The 20645-nt window shown below is 37.4% G+C and overlaps 2 protein-coding genes across 2 annotated transcripts in view; both read right to left on the bottom strand.

The window, feature by feature from the left end:
* The window catches only part of UGGT2 (UDP-glucose glycoprotein glucosyltransferase 2), a gene marked incomplete at its 5' end in the record, with an annotated part of 164055 nt that overhangs the window by 70494 nt on the left and 72916 nt on the right, over positions 1–20645 (bottom strand). The window contains 5 exons of the mRNA XM_082675541.1: positions 2796–2887; positions 5276–5374; positions 5467–5590; positions 5945–6109; positions 13076–13207. Coding sequence (XP_082531667.1) covers positions 2796–2887; positions 5276–5374; positions 5467–5590; positions 5945–6109; positions 13076–13207 — 612 coding nt within the window. The remainder of the gene's footprint in view (positions 1–2795; positions 2888–5275; positions 5375–5466; positions 5591–5944; positions 6110–13075; positions 13208–20645) is intronic.
* LOC309835833 (2-iminobutanoate/2-iminopropanoate deaminase-like) lies at positions 13776–14491 on the bottom strand. The gene is given in 2 exon segments (XM_082675542.1): positions 13776–14173; positions 14177–14491. Coding segments are annotated over 2 exon segments (411 nt in total). The 5' UTR covers positions 14477–14491; the 3' UTR covers positions 13776–14062.

Raw genomic sequence — 20645 nt, 5'->3', positions numbered from 1 at the left:
TCACAGGATACAAAATTAATACACAGGAATCTCTTGCATTCCTATACGCTGACAATGAAAGATCAGAAAGAGAAATTAAGGAAACAATCCCATTTACCATTGCAACAAAAGGAATAAAATAGCTAGGAATGATCCTACCTAAGGAGCTAAAAGACCTGTATGCAGAAAACTGTAAGATACTGATGAAAGAAATCAAAGATGACACAAACAGATGGAGAGATATACCATGTTCTTGGACTGGAAGAATCAATAATGTGAAAATGACTATACTACCAAAGCAATCTACAGATTCAGGGCAATCCCTAACAAATTACCAGTGGCAATTTTCACAGAAATGGAACAAAAAATTTTACAATTTGTATGGAAACACAAAAGACCTCGAATAGCAAAAGCAATATTGAGGGAAAAAAACAGAGCTGGAGGAATCAGGCTCCCTGACTTCAAACTTTACTACAGGGTTACAGTAATCAAGACAGTATGGTACTGGCACAAAAACAGAAATATAAATCAATGGAATAGGCCAGAAAGCCCAGAGCTAAACCCACACACCTATGGTCACCTAATCTATGACAAAGGAGGCAAGGATATACAATGGAGCAAAGACAGCCTCTTCAAAAAGTGGTGCTGGGAAAACTGGACAGCTACTCGTAAAAGAATGAAGTTAGAACACCCTAACACCATACACAAAAATAAACTCAAAATGGATTAAGGACCTAAATGTAAGGCCAGACGCTGTAAAACTCTTAGAGGAAAACATAGGAAGAACACTCTTTGACATAAATCACAGAAAGATCTTTTTTGACCCACCTCCTAGAGTAATGAGAATAAAAAGGAAAATAAACAAATGGGACCTAATGAAACTTAAAGCCACAGCAAAGGAAACCATAAACAAGATGAAAAGACAACCCTTAGATGGGAGAAAATATTTGCAAATGAAGCAACTGAGAAAGGATTAATCTCCAAAATATACAAACAGCAGCACATGCAGCTCAATATCAAAAAAACCCACAAAGCAACCCAATCAAAAAACGGGTGGAAGACCTAAATAGACATTTCTCCAAAGAAGACATACAGATGGCCAACAAACACATGAAAAGATGCTCAACATCACTAATTATTAGATAAATGCAAATCAAAACTACAATGAACTATCACCTCACACAGGTCAGAATGGCCATCATCACAACATCTACAAACAATAAATGCTGGAGAGGGTATGGAGAAAAGGGAACCCTCTGCACTGTTGGTAGGAATGTAAATTGATACAGCCACTGTGAAGAACAGTAGGGTGGTTCCCTAAAAAACTAAAAATAGAACTACCATATGACCCAGCAATCCCACTACTGGGCATATACCCTGAGAAAACCATAATTCAAAAAGATACATGCACCCCAGTGTTCACTGCAGCACTGTTTACAATAGCCAAGACATGGAAACAACCTAAATGTCCACTGACAGAAGAATGGATAAAGAAGATGTGGTACATACATACAATGGAATACTACTCAGCCATAAAAAGGAATGAAACTGGGTCATTTGTAGAGATGTGGATGGATCTAGAGACCGTCATACAGAGTGAAGTAAGTCAGAAGGAGTAAAACAAATATCGTATATTAACGCATATATGCGGAATCTGAAAGAATTGGTATAGACAATCTTATTTACAAAGCAGAAATAGAGACAGACGTAGAGAACAAATGTATGGATATTAAGGGGGAAGGGGGAGGTGGGATGAATTGGGAGATTGGGATTGACATATATACACTATTGATACTATATATAAAATAGATAACTAATGAGAACCTACTGTAGAGCACGGGGGACTCTACTCAATGCTCTGTGGTGAGCTAAATGGGAAGGAAATCCATAAAAGAGGGGATATATGTACACATATAGCTGATTCACTTTGCTGTACAGTAGAAACTCACACAACATTGTAAAGCAACTACACTCCAATAAAAAATTTTTAAAAAATAGTTACTACTGATGCAAAAAAGCAAAAGAAAATTTCATGAGATTTGCTTTATAGCCTAGCATCTACGAATGTTTTTTAAACGTTACATTTGTGCTTTGCAAGAACATATACTATGTGTACATTTCTATCAATATCCATTAGGTCAGGTTTGATTATTTTATTATTCAAGTATTCTATACATCCCTACTGATTTTCTGTGTACTTGGTTTACTTGTTATTGAGAGAGGTATGTAAAAAAAATAGTACAAACTGGGGGCTGGTAGTCCAAGATCAGTGTGCCAGCATGGTCAGGTGCTGGTGAGGACCCTCTTCTGCACATCATTCTGCCGATTTCTCCTTGTATCCTCACATGACAGAAAGAGAGTGGGCTACCTCTCTGACCTCTTCTTGTAAGAGCAATAATCCCATTTATGAGGACTCCACACTTTTGACCTAATTACCTCCTAAAGTCCCCACCTCCAAATATCATCACATTGAGGATTAGATTTGAACACATACATTTTGGGGGGACACAAACATTCAGTACATACACACTATTAGACCTGTAAATGTATGTCCAACTGCAAGGACTAGCAAAGAATATACAGGTCATGAATCACAGAAGACATGTAGGTTTTTCTTTTCCTGGGCAAGGTTACCCATTCTACATGGAGAAAGAATTTGAATTCCTGTCTTAATCTCCTTAGCACCATGTTCTAACCAAGTCAAGGCACTGAAAATGTTAACGTGAAGGGAAATGATTTAATGCATGTTCTTCATATTGCTTTCTCGAAATTACAACAAATTAGAATTTTTGTAGTAAGAGTGTCTAAATACTCACCAGGTGATTTAATGCATTAAAAAGCAGTTTTCTCCCAGATGGTTTGTCAAAATCAGCAATAATCCAGAAAGTAACTGAAGAAATTACATCATCTGAAAGTTTCAAACAGTTTAGTCAAACTAATTCTTCTTAAAATCAAACTAAAGACAGGGACATTTCCAGTTAACAAAATACATAAAAACAGTAACAATTTTTAAAATGAACCTTTCTGAAAATAAGCAAATATTGGTAAAAATTACATACACACAGAGTGAAATACACATAAAAATGTTGAAAGAGGAATAACCTTTATATAAACTCAGATACCAAAAAGAAAGAATAGTCCCCAAGAAACACACATGTGAGATACTTTTGCCAGTAGGGAAAACTGTATCATGCTTATCAAAGTTCTACTGTTGCCAAGCAAAAATGCCTTCCAGCTACACTTGTAAAAAATAATGATATTTGTACCTCACATATATGTAAAACTGGATACAATAAATTATTAGCAGATATTGAAAACAGCAATATTTATTAGCTTATGATTCATGTATTTCAAAAATTCTGACTACTATTAACTTGGCCTAATTCACATCATCCTATGCCAACATCAATGCAATTCTTGTTTCAGAAACATCTGAAAATTTGGAAGCCACAAGAAGAAATAATTTTTAATTCTGCAGTCACAGTTAAATGGGTTTAATTTCATCCAGCCTCAGCATATAACACCTGAAATAATACTTGTCTGGCCATCATTAAAACCTATAGAAAAATCAGTCCCTTAGCTCTTATGACCCACTTAAAACAACTGTAAAATGTGTGCTACACCAAAAACCTACACCTGAATAGATGTGAAGCTACAGTTATTACCATACTCAGTAATATGTAACTGTGCAAACACTGGCTTTGGTTAAGGAAAAAAATATAACAAAAAGAAGGATAACATCGATTCTACTTGCAATCCTTCAGAAGCAATTTGAGAGTAAGGCAGTGGCACAGTCTTTGCAAAGAAGAAAGGTAAAGAATTCCCGTGCCTTCTTAATGTCATCACTTTTACCATTACAGCTAGTAAACAGAACTATTTCAAAAGTGCTAAGTAAATTTCTCCCAACTCTTTTATTTCTTTACATATTTACATAAATGCAAATAAAGAAATCAGGTGTTTCTCAGTTAATAAAGTCTTCTTTTAGATTGCAAGAGATTTAACCAAAGGGCATTAATTATGGCCTAACTTATTCTGATGCCCAGAAGCAATTTTTGAAATATAACCCAGAACCTGATAAATATGTTTGCCCTATTTTTAAGCTTTTTTTTTTTTTTTTTTTTGCGGTACGCGGGCCTCTCACTGTTGTGGCCTCTCCCGTTGCGGAGCACAGGCTCCGGACGCGCAGCCTCAGCGGCCATGGCTCACGGGCGCAGCCGCTCCGTGGCATGTGGGATCTTCCCAGACTGGGGCACGAACCCGTATCCCCTGCATCGGCAGGCGGGCTCTCAACCACTGCGCCACCAGGGAAGCCCTGTTTGCCCTATTTTTTATTCCCTGTTTCTCTGCCTCCTTTTCCCTTCACTTGACACATTCAGGACCTTAGCCTGCCATAATATGGAATTGAATTATATTTTATTATTTGTTGGTTCTCTTGTAGACAGACCACTTTATGAACATGAAATCATAGATCTGTTCCAAAGTAATTCAAGGGCCATATGGTCCTAATTTGGATTCACTCCACAGCATTCTCAAAAACTAGCTGTCTGCTTAAATCTCTCTCATATATAAAAATTTACCCCTTATTACATAGTAATTCCATCTTGAGATCACTCATTGTTAGAAAGTTACTGCTTTATATACTGAAATAACAATCAGCTTTCTTTTATGTTTCATGCATTGGCTCTTTTTGTTCTCTCTAGAGCAAAGCAGGTCAAACAAAACAAAGTGAAACCAAAACCAACCAAACTCCAATTATCTTCATGTATCTGAATAGTTCATGGTCTCTAACAGAACTGTGGTCACACTGAAGACTTTCCTATCCAGGCTAAGTCCTTATTTCCAAAGATGTTCCTGTCTTGGCTCCCTCTCCTTTGGTTATGACTCTTAAGTTAAGCAAAACATTTAGACATTGTTTAATCAGAATACAGAACTATTCTCCTCTCATCTGGGGATTACACTTTTATTCATGCCTGATAAGATTATCAGTTTATTTAATCTTGAAAGGGTTTTTACTACCTTCCTAAAAAGGAGAAAAATGGAATAGCTTGCTTTAAAAAAAAAAAAAAGGCAAAAACCCCTCAAGATTAACCCCTCTGCATATACGATTAGCTAAGATAGGAGGCATCACATTTTCTCATCACAGTCCTTACATCCTAATAATTTTCAAACCCTCAAATTGAAAGCCAGGTCTCCAGTCAGATATCAACATCTAGAAACGTATTATGCAAGCATTTAATAAAATTACAAGTTTTTGCTATTTAGGAATAAATTCAGGAAAATAAAATATGCTTATTACCTTCCTGGGTTACATAATACATGTTCTCTGCAATTACAGCACTCTTATCTTGTGAATCCAAGAAGAAGAAAGTAGAGAAATCTTCAACATCAGCAGTTACTAAAAATTTTAATATTAAATGTTAAATAATGAATAAAACATTCACAACTCAATAAACATTTATAGGAAAGTATATGGAAGGATTGTATTACCTGATGTAGATATTAAATTAAGGTACTGCCATTTATTGTACAAAATCAAAGGATTTATACGGGGCACAACATTATTTCTATCCATAAGGAAGTCAATTGCATTTGTTCGATCATTTAATGTACCCTAAAAAAATAAAATATTATTTAGGTAACATATGTGATTTATATGCAGATGTTTTAAAATTATGCAGAGAATACATTTAAAGACTACTGAATCTAAAATAAGTCAATAAGTAACATGCAATTTAGGATTCTTATAATAAATTTTCCTATAAAACTGTGAAGTTTCTTTCCAATTAAGCAATTTTTTAGATGCAATTATGCACAGATAAATTTAATTACTACTTTAAAAATCATTACTAAACGATCAGAATGGAAACTTTTACACAATTAACTTTTGCTATTAAAAGATATTTTTAATATAAAAATCATCTATAAATATCATTCATCAGATATTTTCTCATACATGCTTACCTACCATAAAAACTTCCTTTTGTAAATATGCAGTTTCATCCATCATTCTGTGAAGAACAGCCGTTTCTAGTTCCCTAATATTCAGCTCTTCATGGTGAAAGGATTCACCATTATAAAGAGCTTGAGGCAAAGGACCCAGGCCAGTCATCCTGTAATAGCTTGCTCCTGCCTATACAATTAAAAAATACCAGAGAGTTAAACAGAATACGTTTGTCTGAAAAAGAAACACATAAATAAAGAAAGGGACACGGCCACATTTTGTATGTCATAGAAAAAATGTTAATTTTGCTAATTTTATCTGTCCTTTCCAAACATTATTTAAAGGAAAGTAATTTACCTACATAGAACAAGTCAGAAAACTTTTTCTGTAAAGGGCCAGATACATATTTTAGGCTTTGTGAGCCGTCTGGTCTCTGACACAACTACTCAATCGTGATGTTATAGTGCAAAAGCAGTGGCACACAACACATGAATGAGTGAACGTGGCTGTGTCTCCAAAAACCTGTATTTATAAAAACACGTGGTAGAAAGGCTGGATTTGGCTCATGGGCTGTAGTTTGCTGACCCCTCATAGAGAGTATGACATTACTTTAAAAAATGCATTTACCTGCATGAGAGATTCATTTCTCGCTATATTCATTTGTTTAGTTAACATTTATTGAATTCAAGCATTTGGCTAGACTTTGTGCATACACAGCTGAAAAATCTGCCTTCAAGGGGCTCACATATATACAAGCAAAACTGAGGCATATACCAGATTGTATGGGAGCCCAGAAAAGGAATGACTAAGCTTGAGGGTGGAGGGGAGGGATCACAGAAGGCCTCTGTTAGGGAGTGACACTAAAAGTCTTAAAGGATGAGCAAAAATATGCTAGGGAGATAAAGTGGAGAAAGACATTCCCAGTGAAAAGAGACAGCACTGCAAGGAACAGAAGGGAAGAGAGAGATGGTATATTTAGGTCATGGCAAGTACTTTTCTGTGTTTACAGTGGGAGGAGTTACATAGGGAGAAGATGTGGAGTCAGAGGGGATGGGGAGAGAGGACAGATCATGAAGGTCCTCAACATCTGGATTTTATCTTGTGAGTGATAAAGCATCACTAAACAATTAATTCATTCGCTACTCAACACTACAAATTATTAAAACTTTCATTATAGCCAACATATTCACAATTACCCTATGAAGCTAAGGACTACTATTATATCCACTTTACAGATGATAAAACAGAGAGTCACTTCCAATGCCACATAATGACTACACTTTGGAAACAGACTTTGTAGTTACATCTGTTTGACCAGGAGTCTGAACTCTTATCATCTCTGCATTTATTGGACATTTACTGTGTATTAGGCAATGAATGCATAAGAATGATATGCAAACTCTGTCCTAAGAAGACATAGTTTAACAGGGGGAGAGATGGATACATTAAAAATAAGTGTGAATAGATATCCAGGGGTACTAGGGAGGGCACGGTCAATTCTACCTAGGAAGAGGGCTCATGACAAGAAATACGATCAGATTTGCTCTTTAAAAAAAGAATATAGTGGCAACAAAGAGAAGGAAGAGGGTCGGAGAGCATGCACTGGGGGCGGTGGGTCAGGGGCTACTGCAAAAATACAGGAAAGAAAAAGCAAGAGCCAGACAAAAATCAGTGGTGAGAAGCAAGGAGAGAATGAGGCAGTTTCTGAAATATTTAGTTGACAAAACTGACAGAACTTGATGATCTACTGTTCGGGAGGGTGTGAGGGAAAAGAAGTTGGACGACTATCAGGCTTCTGGTAGCCTGAGTGCCCTGGGAGAATGATGGCGCTACCCTCTAGGATAAGGCACAAAAAAAGAAAAAAAGGTTTGGGGTAACAAGAAAGACGATGGGCGTAGTTTTAAATTCATTTAAGACGCTTATGGGCAATCCCCCAGGCAGCCGAATACATGGTTTTGGACCTTAAGAAGGATATTGCTGCTAGAAATACAGCAATTTTCCCCTGTGATTTTTCAGTTAGGCAACCTGTCTATTACAAAGGCTTTAATTACCACAAATAAGCCATAACACTGAATTTTGTACTTTTAGCCTACATCTCTATTCTGAGCAGTAGACACAAATATCCAATCACACTTCACATCTCCTATGGAATTCTCACAGGCACCTCAAATTCAACATGTGAAAACTGAACTTCTGTTCTTATTTCCCACTTGGTTTCTCTTCCACCCTTTCCATCTTGGCAATGGCATTACCACCATCCCAGTGAGTTAGTTGAAGCCCGGGAGCCGTCCTGGACAATTTCTCTTCTCCTCTCTCCCCTTTCCAATCCAGCAGCAGGTCCTGGATTGTATTTCCCAAATACCTCAATTGTGTCCATTTTTCTCTGCCTCTACTCTTCCAAAAACCTACTAGCCCATCTCTCATCTCTCACCTAAATGCTTCCTAATCCGTCTTCCTATGTACACTTTTACCCTCTGACGATCTATTCTCAACAACGGAGAATGCTCTTTGGAGAAAATGCATGTCACTGTCACTTCACTTGCTTAATATCTTCTCAGGTTTTTCACTGTTGCAAAGGTATTCTACTGTTTTGAGTTCACAAGCTTGTTAATTAACTACGGCTCACCACACTCTGTGTAATCAGGCCCCTCGCTTACACCTCCAGCCTCATCTTAGGGACTTCCCTCTACAACACAAACACATACTTGCTATATCTACTCAGTAGTAACACCAACTCTCTTCGTTCCTTCACATTCAGGACATCCTAACATTTTTCTCTGGAATGCCGACTACCTACCACTTCTTTGCCTTCTTTTGTCCAACTGTCCTCCTACTTCTGGACGTGGCTTTAATGTCACTTTATTGTCTATGTATTGCGTATTGGGTGGGCCCCTTCTAATAAAGACTCATGTCCATCAATTTGGGGAATTTCTTTGTGGTATTTCTCTAATGCTTTCTTTTGTTTTCTCTGTTCTTTCTGAATCTTGTGAATTGAAGACTGTTTACCTTCTTACTTTTCATGTGTCTCTGTTTGTCTCTGTCCTATTAAATTTTGATTTTATTTTTAATTTTCAAAAGATCTTCATGTACTCTATTCTTTTACCTCTTGTGGACAGAATATTGTAAGTAATAAATGTTTGTTGAAAGAAAAAGTAAAGGTTGGATACAGAGAGAAAACTACAGGAACATGAGTTTAGGGAATAAAGGCCTAAGACATTTATTTTCTTTGTGACGTAGTAATCAGAATGATTTTTGAGGCATGAAGAGAAAGGTGAAAAGGGCTTATAGGACTGATGAATGTTTAGAATAACTCTTGGGAGGAATAGGTAAGGAATAAAACCAGGCACAACTAAAGGACGGTAAGTAACACAGAGTCCAATTTAAGCTGGAGATTAAGTAGACTTGAGAAAAATGCAGAAATTAAGAAATGAAGCTATTGTCATTACAAGACAGTCTTACAGGAAGGGAGGAGTAAAAAAGGAGAAAACAGAAGACTGAACTCACACACAAAAGATGGGATTCAGTGTTTCTGAGGAGTGTACTGAATTCGTAATCTTCACAAAAATCCTTAATGTGTTTCATAATTTCAGGAGAATATGACTACAGGTATCTTAAAATTGGCAACACCATAAAAATATTCATTTTGCAGCTTAACTCGATAAAGAGTAAAAGTGGATTTCTGATAAATACGGTAGATTTATCACACGTGCTCATCTCGATTCTGCAAGTTTCACTATGCCAACTACAGATTGGCGCTTGCCACCCACCTCTACAAGGATTAAATCACGTGCTGCTGCAGCCGCTGACCTTCAACACCCCCTGAAAGGAGTTCAGGTGGAGAGCAGAGACGAGGCACTCTGTGCTCTGAGAAAAACTGGCAGAACAGGTCTTCAGATAGATATTTTCAGAAGCCAATTTTATGAGCCCAATTCTTATTTCTCCTCTTATCTAGAAAAGCACTAAAATCCTTCATGGTGACGTCTGCTCCTCGTGACTAGCAGTAACCTTCACTAGACTAGCGGAAACCTTCTGCAAAGAAAATGTGCTTAATTGCATGTACTCCCCTGTCACCAAAATCACATGTATACTGACCTTCCCCCCTACTTCTTCGGAGCAGTTTCTCAGAGCTATCTGAAATACCGTCTCCTGGGCTATAGTCCTCATTTTGCCCTCAATAGAACTTAACTCGTGACTCTCATGTGCATTTTTTTAAGTCAGCAACTAAAATGAGAGTATAATAATAAAAATCATGATGACAACGATGATGATAACAACAATAACAAGATATGAGCCCACAAAGAAAAATGGGAGAAAAGATAAAGAGCAGGTGACCAAAGTAGAAAGGGAAGTCGCTCCCGTGCAGACAGAAAGGAACGTCAACATTTTCAGAACCCCTGAGGGCTAAAAACCTAGACGACCTTAGAAGGAGAAGATAAGGAGCAGAGCACGAAATGTGGAAACCTGTTGAGAGTCTGTATGCAGAGAAGTTGTATACCAAGGCCCCTCTCTCAATCCTGAAAGGCTAAACTATTCTGCTTCCCTTTACTCTCTGTTGAAATTGAATCACAAAGGCTCTAGATTTGGGGATTCTAGGTATAGTGGAAGGCTGAGAAAGGGGATGGAAACAAGACAGAAGATTGAAGGAAAGTTCACATTCTTTCAACCCAGCCTATTACCACATCCTATTTCTGGACATATCCTATCGCCTCGTTTCCCACATCTGCACCCTTTCATTTGCCACATATACTCCTTCTAAGAGGAAAATAAAGAATTCTCATTTGAAGAAATCAAACCCTGCAACAGAATGCCAGCATTCGAAAAGACATTCATTTGTTGGTCATCTAACTGAAAAAACTGACTCACTCCCCAAGTGAGGCCCACCAACCGAAAAGACCCGTTTATTTGTAAGCAGCTTTTTACGGTTTCATACTTACACGTCAAAGACAACCAGACATCATAATACATTTGACAAATGCTTCAAACACAAAAAAGGAAATCAAACTGGATGAAAAAGGGAAGCTATAGAAGGCAGAGATAGCGCAGGGCACAGAACACCACATCAAAAAGCTAACATTCTTAGATTAAAAAACTGTGCTCATGAAAGAAAAACTGGACACTACAAAAAGGAATAAAAGAAGAAGAAAAAGTAAATAATTGCTCAATCCAGAAGATTCAGAAAGAACAGAGAAAATACAGGAAAGGAAAGCACTGAAAAACAACACAAAGAAATTCCCAGAATTGATGGATACATATCTCCATTAGAAGGGACCCACCAAACACCCAATGTGTTAAATGAAAGAGGATCAAGACAAAGACATATCATGAAATTTCCAAGCAACAGGGATAAAAAGATCCTAAAAACCTTCAAACAGGAAATATAAATAAATAGATCAAAGAAAGACAAAGGAGTCAAAATCAGATTGGTATCATTCATTTCAGTAGCTTATTAGGAGCTAGGAGAGAGTAAAAGAAAGCCTTCAAAATCCACACGAAAAATGATTACCCAGTCCAACAATCAATAAAATGCAAATATAAAATAAAAAACTTTTATATAAAAGAGATCAAAGAATTTTTTTCATGCATACTTGCTTGAGAAAGAAGTAAAAGCAAAATAAATCAAAAAGAGGAAACGCACAGTGTCCATGAAGCCGGAGAAAAAGCAGAGATCCAATGAAGGAAAGCAGCAGAGGCAGATCCAGAAATGACAGCTGTGCTTCAGGTACAGAGGACAACCAGTTCAGTTTAGACAAAATGCAGAGTGGCTGCAGAAGGGCATTCTTGGGGCTGGTGTGTGGGGGGCAAAGTGCTGGCTTGTTAATGGCTTTGTTTGTGTAAGGAAAATTCTAGATATGTTATCTGACCAATATCTTGACTATCTTGATATATTTGCAATAGGTAGAAAACTACGTGAATGAGTAAAAATGGAGTAACCCTTAAAGCTACAAAAAAAAAGAAAAGTTGTTAAAAAACAACCATAGTACTTGACTTACTAACAAGGAACACTTAAAAAGTCACACTCACACTAAATATTCATTTAACCAAAATGTGTTAAAAACAGATCTGATAATCAGCTGGTTTGCAACTGCACAGGACTTTCCAATTCTTATTGTACTGAAATACTTTTGCACCAGTTGGTAAGTAACTGCTGTCTTGGGATGGCGATTCCCCACATGAGAACTACCTTGACCGCTTTCCCAGACCATCCATGTCAACGTGATTCAGCTATAAGCAAGTCAGTATCAGCCTCAGAATGAAGGCTTCCAAGACTCCATTCCAGTTTGAGGATGTGCTTTGATTGATTCATCTGATTGTTTGCTCTTGAAGCCACAACAGGCTTAAAATATTTCAAGTACTACCACTGGGACTGGAGGAGACCAAGGGACGGTCAGGAGGTGGAAGAGAGCTCAACCTTCAATTACTGTAAGACTCAACAGATAATATCTAAAAATTAAGACGTGCAAACTTGAGGAATACAAAAGAATAAGAAGACAAGATTCCTTTCCTTAAAGTACTTATAATACAGTTGGAAATGAAATTTACATCCAAATATATTATGTATAAAAAGGTATATATTATGTATAAAAAGGTAGTTAATAGGAAACAGTAATATTGGGTTGTGAACACCAATATCTGAGGATAACATGGTGTTAGATATTTTCATGGCAACTGATATAAATAGTATGTTTTGGCTATATAAAATTATCTCAACTTAAAAATTCATTTGTATCACATCATATGTTGCTGTTGCCTTTACCTAGAATATATATGAATAAATGAATTCATTTATTTCCACATAAAAGTTAGAGTCTTGTTTGTAGAGCCATTCAGCCACTCTTTTGATTGGAGCACTTAGTCCATTTACATTTAATTATTGATAGGTATGTACTTATTGCCACTTTTTCATTGTTTTAAGGTTTTTTTTTGTAATTTTCTGCACTGTAAATTCTGAGAAGTATCTGTTTTGGTACTTTTAAAAAAGCCAATAGTGGCAACTTAAATACTGTATACAACTTGTGTCATTCAAAGGTATAAATTTCCCCTTTTTCTGAGGGTCTAAAGTCTAAATCATGAGTTAATTATACTGAGATCATTTATTCATGAGATTATAATAAAAGTTTCTTGATCACATTTTTAAAAATTTGCATTCCAGCTTACCTTTCTTTCACCATCATATTTAGAATAAATTCCCAAAATATCCCAAATGTTAGCATGAGGAAATTCATTTTGGAGAACACCCTTCACATTGTCCACAGTGAGTATATTGTGATTCTCTACTTTTTGGTACATCTGTGAAAATAAAGATATTATAATTAACTTTCACCTTACAGTAATTAGTTTTATTTCTTTCCCTTAGCATGCATATTTATAAAATAAAGAACATATTTTATATTTTGTAAGTTCTAAGCATACTGTATACATACGTATATATACACACATGATTCCCACACATATACAAATAAGCCATTTTAAGAATACAATCTATTATCCTAGAGTAAAAATGGTTTTGTGAATATTCTTTGGCTTTCAAAATACCATATCATATTTGTATATTATATTCTATTTTGATCAAACCAGATGCTATGATTCTTAATAAAATAATGGTTAACTTTATTTTTTTATTTTTTGAAAATCTGCATGCTATTTTATTTTCATTAGAAAAATATTATCTATATAAAATTTGGTCCAGTTTCTTCTCCTTTACCTCTACCATTCAAACTTAAATGCTTTAATTTTACTCAAGTAAAAGCAGAATCATGTATCTGACATGAGAACTGAATAGTTCATACCATTAAATTAACAGAGTTTAATTGAATTAGGTGTGCTCTTTATTATTTCTCAGGAATAGTAACTCATCTTTCCTACATGCTATTTCCCTTTACTTTTATTTTTCTGAGTAACTATGTAATGTGTGTCTCTTTTCCCACATCCAGTAATGAGTGTCATAGAAGTGTAATTTATAACATCAGTAACTAGATTCATCATTAATCTTCAACTCATGTTCAATTCCCCTTATTATATGGTAGTTCCATAATAACTTCAGATATTTCAGTCAACCTTACCTTTTCCAACAAATACTGTAAAAATGAAGATGTTAATTTAAAAACATTATTAAAATTCCAGACTAAATAACACGGGGCCCACTTAGAGCGATGCTGTCACGAGAGGTCCTTGGACAGCTACTGCTTCAATCTCAACACGGCCTCCTTTGGGCAAAGCAGCAACCTGGCAAACAGCTCTTGCAGGAAAACTACTCTAGAAATACTGCTTGTAGATGTCATTGACAGTATTGAAGTCGTTTATGTCAGCCAGCAAAACAGCTGTTCTTACCACATTTGTGAAGTCACAGCCTGCTGCTTTCAGGATTTCACCCATGTTTGTAAGAGCTTGTTTAGCCTCTTCTGCCACCCCTCCTGGCACAAGCTGTCCACGTGCAGGATCCATGCCTAGCTGTCCTGAAATGTAAATGGTCCTGTCGACTAACACAGCCTGACTGTAGGGACCAATGGCCGCTGGGGCTTTCGCGGTGCTGATCACCTTTCTGATCAAAGACAACATGGTTAATCCTTTTTCCTTGCCGCCCCTCAGAGACAACTCAGCCCATTGGTTTTTTTAGTAGCATGTTGTTTAGTTACCATGCAAGCTTTTCTTCTCATTTCTCTTTCTGTGATTTCTAGTTTCATGCTGTTGTGGTCAGAAAAGATCTTTGAAATAATTTCTATCCTCTTAAAATTTTTTGAGACCTGTTTTGTGTCCTAGTGTGTGCTCTATCCTAGAGAATGTTCCATGTACACTTGAAAAGAATGTATATTCTAGTTTTTTTGGGTGTAATGTACAGAAAATATCAATTAAATCTAACTGTTCTATTGTGTCATTTAGGATCTCTGTTGCCTTACTGATTTTCTGTCTGGAATATCTGTCCACTGATCAATGGGGTGTTATAGTCTTCTACTATTATCGTGTTCCTGTCAATTCCTCCCTTTATGTCTGTTAGTATTTCTTTTATGTATTTAGGTGCTCCTTTATTGGGTGCATATATGTTAACAAATGCAATATCCTCCTCTTATATTAATCCTCTTATCATTAGGCAGTGTTCTTTTTTTATCCTTTATGGTCTTTGTTTTAAAGTCTATTTCATCTAATGTGAGTATTACTATCCCTGATTTCTTGTCATTTCCATTTCCATGAAATATCTTTTCCATACCCTCACTTTCAATCTATGTGTGTCTTTTGCCCTAAAGTGTGCCTCTTATAGGCAGCATATTGTAGGCTCCTGTTTTATTATCCAATCTGCCACTCTATGTCTTTTGAGTGAAGCATTTAGTCCTTTGACATTTAAGGTAATTATTATTATTATTTTTCTTTTTTGCGGTACGCGGGCCTCTCACTGTTGTGGCCTCTCCCATTGCGGAGCACAGGCTCCGGACGCACAGGCTCAGCGGCCATGGCTCACGGGCCCAGCCGCTCCGCGGCATGTGGGATCTTCCCGGACCGGGGCACGAACCTGTGTCCCCTGCATCGGCAGGCGGACTCTCAACCACTGTGCCACCAGGGAAGCCCTAAGGTAATTATTGATAGACATGTATTTATTGCCATTTTAAACCTTGTTTCCCTTAAATATTTCCATTTAAGGTAATTATTGATAGATATGTATTTATTGCGATTTTAAACCTTGATTTTGTATTTCTCCTTTGTTCTTTTCTTTTTATTTTCCCTTTTGCAGTTTGATGATTTTCTTTTGTGCTATGCTTAAGTTCTCCTCTTTTTTGTTTCTGTGAATCTATTTTATGTGTTTGATTTGTGGTTTCTCTGTTTTTCAATTATGTTATCCCATTACTATATCTACTTGATTTAGACTGGTAGTCATACAGGTCTAAATAAATTCTAAAAAAAAAAAAAATCTAAATTTTCTTATTCCCTTCCCCCACATTTTATGATTTTGAGGTCCTCTTTTACATCTTCATGTTTATTCTTTTGCTGTTCATTGTAGTCATCATCGCATTTCCAACTGTGATCTTCTCTTTTCTACAGATTCTTCCTTCTTTTCTATTTAGAGAAGACCTTTCCATATTTCTTTTAGGATAGGTTTAGCATTGCTGTATTCTTTTAGTTTTTGCTTGTCTGAGACATTCTTTATCTCACCTTCCATTCTAAATAATAATCTTGCTGGGTAGAGAGTATCCTAGGTTGCAGGATTTTCCTTTTTAGGACTTTGAATATATCTTGCCACTCCCTTCTGGCCTCCAACACTTCTGTAGAGAAATCAGCTGATAGTTACAAAGGAATGCCCTTAGGCTAACTCTTTGTTTTTCTCTTGCAACCTTTACAATCCTCTCTTTAACTTTTGCCATTTTAATTATAGCATGTCTTAGTGTAGGTTTATTTGGTTTTTCTTGTTTGGGACCCTCTGTGCTTCCTGTACCTGTTTATCTGTTTCCTTCTTTAGGTTTGGGAAGTTTTCGGCAATAGTTTCTTCAAATACATTTTCAATCCCATTTTTCTTCTTCTCCTTCTGGGATCCCTATTATGCACAGATTGGCATGCTTTATGTTATCCCATAGGTCTCTTATATTGCTTTTATTTTTTTGTTTTCATTTGTCCTTCTGTCTGCTGGTTCTTATTGGGTGATTCCATTATTTTATCTTCCAGATCACTTATTCATTCTTCTGCATTATTTAGTTTGCTATTTATTGCCTTTAGCTGAGCTTTCATCTCAGCAATTGAGTTTTCTAATTTTAACTGGCTCCTCTTTATAGTTTCTAGTTCCTTGTTACAGCGATCTGCACTTCTATCGATAGTCTTTCTTAATTCCTTCAGTATTTTTATTACCCCCTTTTTGAACTCGGGACCTGGCAGATTGGAAAGATCTGTTTCATTGTTCTTTCAGAGGATTTTTCTTGTTCTTTTGGTTGAGAGTGGTTCCTCTGCTTCTTCACTTTACTTATATTTCTCTGATGCTATGAATTTGGGAGTAACAATTATCTACTGTGGTCTCCGAGGGTTGTTTTTATGCGGGAGCATCCCTGTGTATCCTGCATGAGTCTAATATCTTTGGTGTGAGGGCTGTTTGTAGTATGGATGTCTGCCACGTCTTTCCTCCATGTGTGCTGGCTGTTATCTCCTTAATAGAGGGCGTGACTGGTGTTGTGGTGACCAGTGCACTGGATGTTGAGTGGGGCCTCCTCTTTGCTCTGTGATTGTCACAGCCCTGTTGGGGGCTGGGTCTGCTCCGTAGTTGTTGGAATAGAAGCCCCCAGATTCGTTTCTAAGCTGTGGTGTGAGGTATGCAGGACTGGAGTGCTTCCACTGGTAGAGGAGACGTTGAGTATGCCTCTGCAGGAGCTGTCCACCGGGAAGTGCAATCTGTGGTGGTGTCTGTCACCTGTTGTGCGGGCTCACAAAGTAAACTGTTGCTGGCGCTGCCCTTGACCCTGCCTCAGTCATGGGAATGCAGGCAATCAGCCTGGATGTCTCTCAAAGCCATCAGTGCAGTTCCACTGAAGTCAGGAACCAGGACCCACTGTGGGAGCTAGGGAGTCAGCCCAGACCCCAGCTCCTGCAGGGAGCTGTTCACATGTCCTGTAGGCTCTGAGCTTACAAAGGTCCTGTGGTATAAATCCACTAAAGCTGCCCAGGACAGGGCTCAGATTTCAGCCACCCCCTTCCAAAGTCACATGGCCCCTGGGGATCAGCTCAGATTTCAGGCCCACCTCCACTTGGGGGCAACCCCCTGCACTTGCAGGCTCCCAGAGCTCTTGAGGAGCTGAGCCAGCTCTGTTCACGGTAAAAAAGCTGCTGCTATGGTGAGGTCCCACCCTCCCTTTGCACATTAACAATGAATGGGGCTTTTTACGGTGGACCTGGGCTCCTTAAACACACTCCCAGTTTTGGCCTGTACTGCATTCTCACTCCTTCAGGCTGTCTCCACACAGCCAACCCCAGTCCTCTCCCTGGGTCTGTCTGCTGAAGCCTGAGTTTCAGCACCCCACTCCCGCATGCACCAGCAGACAGAAGTCCCATATTGGGGAATGCAACGAGGTGGCAAGAACCATCTGTGGTGGTCTCCTCTGTTTTTCCTGTTGCAGTCTAGCTTCTGTACTCTCCTCTGACCCGCTGAAGCTGGCTGATCCCCCAGCCACTGAAGAGGGTTCCCAGGGTAAGGGAACATTTCCTCTTTCATAGCTCCCTCGCAGGGTTGCAGGCCCCATCCCAATTCTTTTTTTTTTTTTCTTCTTCATCCTACCGGTTACGTGGTGATCTTTCTTGCAGTTTTGATTGTATGAGGTCTTCTTCCAGAGTTCAGTAGGTTTTCTGTGAGAACTGTTCCACAAATAGATGTATTTAATGTATTTGAGGGAGGAGGTGAGCTCCACGTCCTTCTATTCCACCATCTTGATCCCTGCCCCCGAATTTCTTACATATTTCGGTATTAACCCCTTATCAGATACACGGTTTGTAAATACTTTCTCCTATTCTATAGGCTGCCATTTGCTTTTGTTGATGGTTTCCTTTGCTGTGCAGAAGCATTTTAGTTTGATACAGACTCCGTGTTTATTCTGGGTTTTTTGGCCTTTGATTTTGTCAAATCCAAAAAATTATTGCCAAGATAAATGTCAAGGAGCTTAACTCCTATGTTTTCTTCTATGAAATGTTTCTTTTTTTTTCTTTTACAGCATCAGAGCTTATGTTCAACTCTTTAATCCCTTATGACTTGATTTTGGGATATGGAATAAGATAGGGGTCCAGTTTCACCATTCTGCATGTGGATATCCAGCTGTCCCAATACCATTTATTGAAGAAATGATCTTTTTCCCATTGTACATTCTTGGTTCCTTTGTTGCAAATTAATTGATCACATATGAATGGGTTTATTTCTCAGTTCTCAATTCTATTTATCTGTTTTTTTGTTTTGTTTTGTTTTTTTGCGGTACGCGGGCCTCTCACTGTTGTGGCCTCTCCCGTTGCGGAGCACAGGCTCCGGACACGCAGGCTCAGCAGCCATGGCTCACGGGCCTAGCTGCTCCGTGGCATGAGGGATCTTCCTGGACCGGGGCACGAACCCATGTCCCTTGCATCGGCAGGCGGACTCTCAACCACTGTGCCACCAGGGAAGCCCTATTTATCTCTTTTTATACCAGTATAATACTGTTTTGATTATTATAATTTTGTAATATATTTGACATCAGTAAGTGTGATGCCTCTGACTTTATTCTTTCTCAAGACTGCTTTGTCTATTAGGGGTCTTTCATGGTTCCATATGAATTTTATGATTTTTTTTCTATTTCTGTGAAAAATGCTACTGAAATTTTAAATGCGCTAAATCTGTAGATTGCTTTGGGTAGTACAGAATATTTAATGGTATTAATTCTCTAATCCATGAACATGGAATATCTTTCCATTTATCTATGTCCTCTTCAATTTCTTTCATCCATGTTTTATAATTTTCAGTGTAAAGATCTTTCACCTCCTTGGTTAAATTTGTTCCTAAGCATTTTACTTTTTTTGATGCTATGGTAGATGGGACTGTTTACTTAGTTTCTCTTTCCAAGAGTTCTTTGTTAGTGTATAGAAATGTAACTGATTTTTTCTGTTGCAACTTTACTGAATTTGTTTATTAGTTCTAACAGATTTTTGATGGGGTCTTTAAGGGTTTTCTACATACAAGATCATGTCATGTGCAAACAGATAATATTGCTTCTTTCTAATTTGGATGCCTTTTATTTATTGTTTTTGCCTAATTCTCTGGCTAGGATTTCAAATACTATGCTGATTAAGAGTGGTGAGAGTGGACACCTCACCTTGTTCCTGATCTTAGAGAAAAAGCTTTCATCTTTTCACTGTTGAGGATGATGTTAGCTGTGGGCTTGTCACATATAGCTTTCATTATATGTTGAGGTACATTCCTTCTATACCTAATTTGTTGAGAGTTTTTTTTTTTTAATCATAAAAGGCTGTGAATTTTGTCAAATGCTTCTTCTGCATCTATTGAGATGATCATATGAGTTTTATCCTTCCTTTTGTTAATATGGTGTATCACACTGATTGATTTGTGTATGTTGAATCATCCTTGCATCCCAGAAATAAATCCCACTTGCTTGTGGTATATGATCCTTTTAAGGTACTGTTGAATTCACTTCTTTAATACTTTGCTGAGGATTTCTGCATCTATGTTCATTAGGGATACTGGCCTGTAATTTTCTTTTCTTGTAGTGTTCTTAACTGGCTTTGGTATCAAGATAATGCTGGGATTGTAAAATGAGTTTGGAAGTATTCTCTCCTCTTCTATTTTTTGGAAAAGTTTGATAAGGATTGGTATCAACCTGTCTTTAAATGTTTTGTAGAATTTGCCAATGAAGCCATCTGGTCCTGGGTTTTCTTTGTTGGGAGGTTTCTGACCCCTGATTCAATCTCCTTACTAGGAATTGGTCTGTTCAGATTTTCTATTTCCTTATGATTCAGTCTTGGTAGGTTGTATATTTCTAGCAATTTATCCATTTCTTCTTGATTGTTGAATACTTGGCTTGTGAATAATTTCCCACCTTTCTTTATCCATTCTTCTAGTATGCTTAAGTTTAATTTACTCATACTTAACATAATTATTGGTATGGGTGGATTAACTTGTGCCATTTTGCTATTTGTTTTCTATATATGTGTCTTTTGTTTATTGATTCTTCCTTTACTGTCTTCTTTTGTGCTTAAGAGATAATTCTTAGAGTGCCATTTCAAC

This window comes from Grampus griseus (assembly GCF_964374135.1).
Source record: "Grampus griseus genome assembly, chromosome: 18".
Taxonomy (NCBI): domain Eukaryota; kingdom Metazoa; phylum Chordata; class Mammalia; order Artiodactyla; family Delphinidae; genus Grampus; species Grampus griseus.
This window is presented reverse-complemented; position numbering and strand designations above follow the sequence as displayed.